We start from the raw sequence: 11,142 nt of genomic DNA, 5'->3' as shown, positions 1-11,142 counted from the left end.
TAGCTAGTTTTAAACATCAAGTTTCTGTTTCTCCCCAATTAAAAAGGGTAAAAATGGCCTGTCCCACCTCAGAGGTCTTGACCTTCTTGACTACATATAACAATTAAAATCACACACTATTAATTGTAACACTTTATAAGGTTCATGAAATAACAATGAAAATATTTCTAAAGCATTCATTAATCTTACACTCTAAAACAACCCAACCTGGGTTGAAAATGTACAAACACAGCATGTTTTAGAGTGTAAAACAATGGATGGTATGGAATGGACCAGAGGTAACACAAACTAACAACAAACAGTTATTTATTTTTTTAACTAACATTAACAAGGATTAATAAATACTGTAACAAATGTATTGCTCATTAGTTAACTAATGTAAACTAAAGAAACCTTATTGTAAAGTATTACTCAAACAATCATTAAGGACCTTTTTAAAATTTAGAATGTTTTAATATTATTTGTAATTTAAATTTAAGCTCTGTTCAGACTATTAAGTCTACTTTATTATGATGATGTTTATCTAATATTTTTTTGGTTACAATTTATTTTTATGGTCCACTTTACACATTCTACGCTCTAAAAAATGCTGGGTTAAAAACAACCCAAGTTGGGTTGAAAATGGACAAACCCAGCAATTGGGTTGTTTTAACCCAGCGGTAGGGTTAAATGTTTGCCCAACCTGCTGGGTAGTTTTATTTAACTCAACTATTGTTTAAAAATTACTGTATTGCTTAATTAAAATAACCCAAAGTATGTTAGAAATGAACATTTATTAATGTTCAATGAATAATTATTAAACAATAAACATTTATTAAATTGCTTATTAATAAATTTATATTAATAAACTATTAAACTATTATTAATAAAATATTAAAGCTTATTAATAAACATTCACCTTTTGTCTATTATTATTGTCTCTAATTGCATCTGGTTTTTAATTTCCCAACTATTTTGGGTTCATTTTAAGCTAGCCATATAGAAATTTTTAAATAATAGTTGGTTTAAATAAAACTACCCAGCAGGTTGGGCAAACATTTAACCCAACTGCTGGGTTAAAACAACCCAATCGCTGGGTTTGTCCATTTTCAACCCAACTTGGGTTGTTTTTAACCCAGCATTTTTTAAAGTGTATATATCATAATAAACAAAACTGAATTTAAACATGCCATTTTTTTATTTTCAGGCCTCGGGAATGTAAATTTCTATATCCCCCTCCTTTTTCTATATTTGTAACATTGTTTAAATCACACTGACTGCAGAAGCATTTTAGTGTCCTCTTTTATTAAAGAGAGCATAGCCGCTGATATTGAGAGTGGGTGATTCAGTCCTATTTTCTACTACACTGCTCAATTTCCTCCCCTGACTTAACAGCTCCTTTACCTTTTCCTACATAATTAATCACACACCATCTCCCAAAGACATGAGAAGGATGGACTCAGGGCATGTAGGAGAGTGAGAAACTAAATTTAATTAAAACCAATACAATGCAATGTAAAAGCACAGTGTGAGAAGTGTCTGCTCAGCAGACTGAATATGGCCACGACACTGTGCAGGATTCATTTCAAGTAAAAACAAAAATTGAGGCGGAAAGGCTGCTCGTCAATTTAGAGCGATGAGGGTTTCTGCTGACAGCATAGATTCAGCTCCTCCCTGCCCTAAAATGCACCAGCCACAGCTGTCAGTGGAGCTTTATCGGTCCATATGAGGGGGTGAGGCAGGTCTGACTGTGTGTAATGAGCTGCAAATCAAACAGAAACCTCTCTAGGGTTTGCAATTCAGTTGCAGTGAGCCACCATTTCATGCAGGTGGGCAGAGCTTTTCTTGTACATCTTAATAGCGGAGCTCAAGGCTGACCACAAAGGGTGTTGAAGCCCACCTTTTATGAACGTCATGCATATGATTTCAAGGCTAAACTTTCTGCTAAAGGTCCGAACAACATGTTTTAGCCATTATAAATGGTATCTCATATCATTGAAATCATACATTATACATCATTTTTTTCTATTATAAATAAGGGAAATATGCATTCACATTACGCTAATCAATAATCACATTACGATGTCTGCAAAATAGATTTACTGCACTTCAGCAATGATTCACTAAAAATATTTCTGTCCGCACTGACAATGATTCAGTAAAAGTTATGCTGAGTTTAGGAGAATGCATTGATTGGTAAGATCCGCCAGCAGTTCATTTGTCAGATACATTATCAGTCCATTCACAGGAACAGCACACAAGTCTTTTTTTTATAAAGCCCGTTTAGAGCTCCTGAGGCCATGCAGAAGCACGTTTATGGACTAATGTCAGTGCTGTAACAGTGTTCTCACAAATTAGTGTTCAGCGACGGGTCTCCATTTTCATAGCTGTCTAATCCAAGTTTTATCTTATAGTCTTTGTTCAGGAAACCAGTTTTAATTTATTACTCCTCATTTATACACAAAAATACCACTACCATTTAGAGTTACACTTTTTTTGATGGTCCCATTTACAATATTCTACTAATTATAAGTAACTTTGGAACTACATGTCAACTAACTCTCATTAGCGTATGTAGTAGACTGTTAGCTTAGGGTTCGGTTAGTAGAACAAGTTGACGTACTCGCATTTAGTTAAACTTACTGTAAGAATGTTTGGAAAACCTGTTTGTCATTATTTTTGCATTATCAATTTTGCACAGAAATTACACACTTAGCCTTAACTTTGTTTTTTTTTGTTTTTTTTATTATTTAAACATTTCCATTATTCAAGAACTTATTTTTTCCACTGCAAATCTTTTTTTTTTTTTTGACCTGATAATATAAAGAATGAGACCTGATGTAAAGTCTGCAATAAAGTGAGGACAAACACAACAACATGGCGCCTTTACTAAAAATGTATAACATATTTTATGTACCAAACACAAAATCTCGTACAGCACGGTACAACAAATTAAACAATCAAAGCATTAAACAAAACAACATCTTTGGCACTTGACAAATAGATGATAGTCAAACAAGAAATGTAAACAAGACAAAGGCATAACATTAAAACGCAACAACAAATAAGTAAAAAAATTTTGCAAGGTGATAAAAAGTCGGTTTTGGCAATGTAATGGTTTAATCCAAAACTTTCTCAGTTTGCATGTTTTCATGCAAAACCGCGTCATCTCTGCTGTGCCCGACTGTGTTTGAACGCCGGTTTGCGAGGCCTCGTCCATGGCCCTAGCACCATGCTCTTCCATCCCCTGCGAGACAGCTCCATATAGTAACAGTCACCAAGGGTCCTTATTTAGTGCAAATAGGCTGGCTGCAGTCTTTCAAAATGAATCCTGCAAGCGTCATTTTCGGAAAGTGGACGGAACTATGAGTGGTTTGGGTCCTGAAACAGGTCTGAAAGAGAAAAAAAACACTAGTTAAAACTAGATTTCTGAGTTACAAAAAGTGAAAACAAGTAATGATACATTGATACATTAATTTCTAAGGCATTTAATCAAAATGTTGTACACAACATGCACACCCTCTGATTAATAGTTCATACCTTTTTAGAAAGTAAAGGCCTTTTATTATAATTCTATAAACATACACCTTCTAGCCATGGCATACTTTTTTTTTTTTGCTCAGTTCCTTTGAATAAAATGTTTATTTTTCCTTCTCGAGTAAGTGCTCCATATTTACCCATTTCATACTATATGGGCCATAAAAGCTTAATGAAAGTATCAAGTATACAAAGCAACAATCTAAATATTCTGTCAGGGTTTAGAATTTCTGTAAAAGCAGGAATGATAGTAAGTGCTTATCTTACTTTATCTCGTATTTCTCACAAGATCTGTTAACTGAAGGCCTTTCCAAAGTTGACCATCATTTCAAACTAACCACCTATGCCTGTCAAAATGAAATGCAGTTTGCAGTATATACATTAGATTCCTCAGAGTCTCACAGTTATGTGTTGAAAATGAATGTGTCCTTTTATCACAACATAGTACTAAGCTTCTGCCGCCACTGGGAAGCTGCGAACAGCTCTATCTTCACAAGCTGAAACTCTGTGAGATCCGGTTGTTCTTAGATTGTAGGAGCATGTAGTGCAGGAGACAAACAGAAATGAGGCCTGGCTGCATGTAGGAGCAGTTATTTCTGAAAATAAGTGCAAGACGGCTGCTTTTAAGAACTAATAGTGGACTAACATTGATATGGAGACTCCAGGAGAGAAAAGGAGAGACAATGTCGCTGCTTAGGAGATTCCAATTGGGCATGTGTAATTCCCCATAAAACCTACTGCTGTATATCAATGAGTAAAAACCCATCCAAACGTTTGATGTGCAGTAAAAAAATTCAGTTCTATATTTACTGTGCTCAAGAGTAGGTAGGGAGGTGAAAAGAATCCCATAAAATATCCAAACTGCACAACTCACCACCCATTGTTCAGAATGGTTATTGTATTTAACAATGTCTCTGATCCGTCTGGTTTGGCAAAGAAAAACAAAGCATCAAATAATTAGGACAGACAGACTTTCACTAATTAGGACTGCCTTTCTTACTGGAGAGTAACTGTTCAATCAACTGCTAACTGCTAATGGCGTCACAATTTACATAATTTGCTGCGAAAATGAGTCACAAATTGGAAGTAGAAAAGATATGATGCAGGCAGCGAAGCCTGCAGCGCTTCATTTATGTAGTATATAAACTTGGCTCATGTACCGTACATACATGTATATACATCTACGAAACTCAATACACATATTATTCTCATTCTCACCTGAACAACTTCTGCACTTCCATGTATTAGCTCTGCCCAACAGGAAAGTGGTTGTTTTGGAATTTTGTTAAAAGGAAATGCAGTGAACTTTTAACTACTATTCCTAGGGCAGGGATGGGCAAACTCTGTCCTAGAGTTTAGTTCCAAACCTGGTAAAACTCACCTGCCTGTAGCTTTCTAGGAATCCTGAAGACATCGATTAGCTGGTTCAGGTGTGTTTGATTAGGGTTGGAGAAAACTCTGCAGGCCCTCCAGGACCGAGTTTGCCCATCCCAGTCCTAGCAGAGGACTTCAACCCTGCTCCTGGGGACCCACGGTCCTGCAGAGACCCTAATCAAGCACACCTGAACCAGCTAATCAAGAGATGTTCACAAGTCTTTCATCTGGAGTCAGAGGCTGCATTTACACTGCAAGTCTGAATGCACAGATCCGATGTTTTGACCATATCCGATTTTTTGGCCAGTGTGTTTACATTTACTGGTATCTGATATCTGTGTTTACATTACTTCCTGTCCCAAAATGACTGTCATTGATAGTTTTACATGCACATAGTAGATCCTCGGCTTTTGAATGGCTGTGCAATTAAGATTATTTATATATTTCATCAAGTGGCCATGATTAGCCTATCTGTCAGAATGGATAAGTTAACTGTCAGTGTCATGGATGTATTACAGTACGAATTCTGACTGAACGGATATAGACCGGAAAATAAAGGTAATTTACGTTTGATATTTTATCTACAGTTATCGGTTTTAGAATCACATTCTTTTTAATGAATTCGAGCGAGCTAGGGAGAGAGACAGAGAGAGAGAGAGAGTAGCTACAGTGAATCTTTTGGCTTATAAGAAAATCAACAACACGGCGCTCTCTTTTAAATTAACCGGGCGGTTGACATTCAGCTGCTGAATGTATGTGTGCACAATTTCTTTCTAGAAAAATAGATAATGCTAGACATATAAAGTTCCCACCTAAGCTGTGAATTTTTAGTGCGAGTGCATACAGGCACGTCTGCTTTATAATACAACATTAAAGCTACCTTTTTGGGAGCAAACATGTCGCCCTTGCGTTGTGATGGCTTGGAATTCCAATGGGAATCGGATATGCGCGTTTCGACGCAGGTCGCATGTCCAGAGATGGGATATGTATCAGATTTAAAACCACATTTGGAAGTGGCTTAGATTGGATGCGAAAAAATCAGATCTCATGTGGATTTTGTGTTTACACGTGTACACCTAATTCCGATCTGTGTCAGATGTGAGCAAAAGATCGGATTTTTTTGTGCCAGTGTAAACGCAGCCAGAGTCAAGTCTGGAGTCTTTTGTCATGAGACGAGTCGAGTCTCAGGGCATTTAAAATAAATTAATTAAAAATAAAATTCTCATACTCAAATCCTATTTTTTATCGTAATTGTGTTATATAAACAAAATAACATGATCTATCATCTGTTTTGTTTGTGATAAAGGTCTTAAGATGTAAGGGATAATGTACATCCAGCTTGTTACTTTATAATCAATTACAATGTACAAAACAATAGTACTGGCAACATGAGTAGTCCTTTTCAATACAGTCGCTAAGTGGACACAAGATGGCGCCGGTCACGGTTTGTTATACAGCAGTTTCTTATACCGCGGCATTGTTATTTATGTCAGTCATTATCAGAAAATATCAAACCTCGGAATGTTTAAGTCAATAGAAAACTGTACGCATGCAAATTGTGATATGTTAAAATATGTTCTTTAAGTAATAAATGGATTAACATCTCTTTCTATCTCTCGCTCATGGACACACATTATAGTTAGTAAAGCTACATATATACAAAAAGACTGATAAAATGTAGTGCTACGTTTAAAGGTTAGATTTTTTTGTTCATAATTTAACAGGCTTGCAATCCAAATAAGCCTTGCAGCTACACTGCAGTATAATAGCTAATGTTAGCTGTGTGAATTAATGTGATGATGTCTCATAAAATGTTATGTTTTTGTTCCAGTGTCTAGTTTTTCCACATTCTTTGCATCTAGCCGATCTGACATGTTAATAAACCCAAATGTGAGAACATATGGCATGGTGGCTCACATCATGTTTCATAGGATTCTTATGACATTTCGGAGTTTATGCGCAATACACGGACAAACGTAATCAAATTTTATGACAAAGGTCCGATTTACAATGACATGTAGGGAAATATATGTGATGCATAAAACCATTCAAATAAAACACAAATTCTTTATTTATGATATTAGTAGTTAAGGATAAAAGACTCGTTTTATTTTTGTTATATTCACGAGTCCTTTGTATCGAGTTGAGTCAAGTCTGAAGTTATTTCAGGTCGAGTCTGAGTCAAGTCTGAAGTCTATTAAAATGCGACTCGAGTCGGAGTCACTAACTTAAGTGGCCATCTCTGGCTTCAGGACTGCTTGAAAACACACAGGACCGCTGTCCAAGTGATCGTCACCAAACTTGGTCATCACAATGCCAAGACAATTAGGTATGTTTACATAGGGCAGTTGTGGCCTAATGGTAAGAGAGTCGGACTTTCAACCCGAAGGTTTGCCAGTCTGGATGAATACCATCTGATTTCAGATTCTGAAAGCCCTAAACTTTTCAATGCAATTCACATTTTCATTTATTGTCACAAGATGACATACCTTGATGGCATATCTAAATAGAAAGTTGACAAATTCAAGCATCTACATGCTTAGCTTTTTTTCCCCTATTGATCAGTTTATTTCAGGTACAATCCAATCCGATCCAAATTTCATTCAGGTCCAGCATTGCACATTTTGTATGTCTAACTCATCTAACACACCTGATTCAAGACCTGAAGTGGGAGTGTCAAATAAGGGAGACATACAAAATGTGCAGGGCTGGGGGTCCTCCAGGACAGGTTTGAAAACCCCTGGACAAAGGCAGGGGTGCCCAATCCTGTTCCTGGAGATCTACATTCCTGCAAAGTTCAGCACTAATCCTGATCAAACATAGCTGAACCAGCTTATTATGAGCACTTTAGGAGCACTTGATAATTACAAGACAGATGTGTTGGCAGAATTGTGCATCCCTGGACTGAGGTGTTTACATGAATGCTTTTCAAACAAATTGAGCCATCAGTACTATTACTAATGGATTATTTGGGTGCTTGTAAACATAGCTATTGAGGATGGTAAATTGCAAACAGATTTCGGATATCTTGAATGACATTGCCATGGCAATGTCATTCAAAAGGAAAAAAGGAAAACAGAAAGAGTCTGATATCTTCTAAGTTCATTGCCTGATTTGGATCAAATTGGTGTTGTTTGTTTGGTAATGGAGGCTGATCACATGGATGTGCATATTGTGGTGCAAGGTCGCAGCACCACCAGCTGTCAGCATGAAGAGTGACATGCAACAGACTTTGAAATAGTCCTCTTATATTTACCTGCTTAAATGTATGTGGCCACCGTGAATTGTTTTCCTAAAGCCACTGGTAGGAGTGGCCTGCCATCTCTGCAGCTATATTTTAATGATAAAGTCACCATAAAATCAAAATTGACAGTTCTTATTTTTTTATGGAATATTGCAGTATTTAGTATAAATGCTGTGCCCTCATAATTGTTAATCAAAACAGATTCTCAACACAACGCATTTCTTCTCTTTTCTGATGACACTTTTACTGACGTGAGGATGGGACAATCTGTCACTCACAAGAGATTGCAGCAACAGCGAAAGACAATGATCCAATCATCCGAACAATTTCTGATGGACAAAATCAAGTCCCTCCCTGCATTTTTTTCTTGTTCAAGAAGCCATTTCATATACATCGCAATAGGGAAGAAAAGACTATCGCAACTTTCGTTTCATATCAGTTTAAGCCCTTCAAATGTACTTGTCCTCTTTTCCAGAACTTTTGATGTGTTTACTTACTGGAATGCCTTCAAAGGGGGAACGGCGGTCACCTTTCCCACAGGCTTGGGGCCAACTGCAGGGGGCATCACCACCATGAGGCCCCCACCCGAGGGTTTGGGCTGTGCTCCACGAGCTGGGCTGAGAGGAAGAGGCCTCTTTGGGGGTGTAGATGGGGGTCTAGGCTGTTGTTCTGATACCATCTGTATGAGAGAGTAAACAAGTGAATAAGAATTTGAGTTGTCCTTTGTTTAGTATTTCAGACAGCATGTTCTCAGATTGTTTCAATACAGATTAAAGCAGGTGTTTTAAGCAGAATTTGTTTGAGATCGTGACCTGCTTTGGCTCCTACAGTGATTTTGATTAAACCAAAGAATTTGAGGAAACTGAACTCTCACCAGTGGTGTGCGAGAAGGGTTGAGGGGCAGAGGCTTCTTGGGAGGACTAAGTTTCTGAGGTGATGCTACAGATTTGGGTTTGCTGGGTGAGTTGGGTGCCTTGCCGATAGGTGGAGGAGGTCGAGGTCCTTTGATGTTGCTCAGGGATGGTGACGGAGCCGGCCGGAGGGGACGGACAATATTGACTGGCTGAGTACCGTTGGAGGCTGGATTTGGCCTCAGAGGAAGCACCTCCTTACTGGTGTGAGGTAGCTTGGGAGGAAAAAAAAAAGTGACATGATATTGGTGATGCTATGATTTGAAAATTGTAATTAAATCAACATTGTTAAAACAAAACAAATCCATCACAAAATTTAAAACTGATAAAACTGCACAAATTCAATGGGCCAATGTCTTGACAGAGGACATTGGTAAAGGCATATGATAAATCCTTTTTGCTTTATCATACCATAGTAAACATTTTTAGAAATGAAAAAGTGACTGTAAAGATATTTATAATGTTACTAATATATATGTATATATATATTATATATATATATATTCAAACTAAAAATGTGATATTTTTACTAAATTTATATATTTTTACTAGTGGGTGCAGGACACTTCAGTTCATTTATGTAAGTGAGGATAGCAAAATAAAGTAAACTGTGACATATTATACCCAAAAATTCTTCATAGAGTGGACTATCAATAAAATTGATAATTTGGAACCAAAAATTATTGAACATGAATGGTGTCTGAATAAAGGTGTCTTAATAAAGTTTGGTTTGTCTGTGTATATATATATATATATGCAAATAAATGCTATTCTTTTGAACTTTCTATTCAAAGAATCCTGAAAAAATGTATTTTGTTTTCAACATTGATAGTAATAAATGTTACTTGAACATCAAATCAGCATATCAGAAAGGATCATGTAACACTGAAGACTGGAAGGATTCTGAAAATTCTTTGATTTGCCATCAACTGAACTGAATAAATAACATTTTTAAAATATACTGAAATAGAAATCAGTTATTTTTAAATTTATATTAAAGTAATATTTATATATTTCACAATATTACTATTTTTTTACTGTATTTTTTATTAAATAAATGCAGCCTCAGTGAGCATAAGATACTTTTAAAAACATTAAAAAAAATCTAACTGACCTCAGACTTTTGAATGGTAGTATACAGAACATATTAATGTAATAATTCTCATTAAATTATAAATGAAAGTGACCTTATCTATGACATGAAATTAAAGTGTCCATACCTTAAGGTTAGCATTTCCGTTGGATGGTCCCACCACCTTCAAATGGAATGCAGGGTTTAAGTGTCCATTCTTCCCCTTTTCGATGGTGCCCTCATTTCTGAGAACACATTTAAAAAACAAAACATACAAATTGAAGAATTTAAGGAAATAGAAGAGGAAGATTGATTTCAAAATTTCTGTCAGAATTTAAGAAAACAAAATAATACCATACCAAACTGCCATAATAACAATTTTCTATGCATGTTATATAAAAATAGACTGATCATTTTGGTAGCAAGTGTATGTTTATACAGTGACATCAGAAAGCACTTGGAGAGTATTCATAGTTCAGGATGGACAAAGTGAACATGTGAATTATTATGCATGTATGAAAAAACTGAAATCTATTGTTGGCATCAGTATTCAAACCATGTATAGCTGTGCATGCCATGTGGCAGTGATGACAGCAGGTGTTCTTGGGTGTGATTCTCTTAGCTTTGCACACCTGGATGCTTTCTCCCAATTGTCCTTGCAGATCCCCACAAACTTGTCAGCATGGTTATGAAAGGTCTGTCCACAGTATTTCTAAGGCATCTTTTTAACTGGGATACTCAAGGACATTATTTGTCCCAAAGCCATTCCAGTATCATCTTGACTATGTGCTCCAGGTCATTCTGACACTGAATAAAGAATCTTTTTTCTTGACAGAGGTTGTGTGTGGGTTTTCTTCAAGGATCACTCTGTATTTGGCTCTATTCAACCTCTGCCGTGTTGCCTGCCAACCCTAAAGATTATTGCTGAGAATAACCCCCCAGTATTATGCTTCATTGCAGCTGCGCACAGAAAATATGAGTATATGAGTATGAGTAAACATGAGTATGAGTCAAATATGCTTATG

General features: G+C 36.4%; 1 protein-coding gene across 3 annotated transcripts in view; it reads right to left on the bottom strand.

Annotated features, from left to right (window-relative positions):
• Positions 1-2,750: 2,750 nt before the first annotated feature.
• adam19a (ADAM metallopeptidase domain 19a) overlaps positions 2,751-11,142 on the bottom strand; it is a 120,524-nt gene continuing 112,132 nt past the window's right edge. Inside the window, exons 20-25 of one of the 3 annotated variants that reach the window (XR_010896499.1) lie at positions 10,266-10,362; positions 9,009-9,260; positions 8,632-8,813; positions 8,147-8,220; positions 4,391-4,439; positions 2,751-3,371 (exon numbers count right to left, since the gene is read on the bottom strand). Coding sequence is in view for 2 of the 3 variants with exons in the window: in XM_067401865.1 (XP_067257966.1) it covers positions 8,151-8,220; positions 8,632-8,813; positions 9,009-9,260; positions 10,266-10,362 (601 nt within the window). In the remaining variant the exon portion in view is untranslated. The remainder of the gene's footprint in view (positions 3,372-4,390; positions 4,440-8,146; positions 8,221-8,631; positions 8,814-9,008; positions 9,261-10,265; positions 10,363-11,142) is intronic. The other 2 variants (XM_067401865.1, XM_067401866.1) reach the window with 2 other exon arrangements.

Source organism: Chanodichthys erythropterus, chromosome 11 (assembly GCF_024489055.1).
Source record: "Chanodichthys erythropterus isolate Z2021 chromosome 11, ASM2448905v1, whole genome shotgun sequence".
NCBI classification, from domain to species: Eukaryota; Metazoa; Chordata; class Actinopteri; order Cypriniformes; family Xenocyprididae; genus Chanodichthys; species Chanodichthys erythropterus.
Note: the sequence above shows the minus strand (reverse complement) of the source record. Positions and strands in the feature narration are given on the sequence as shown.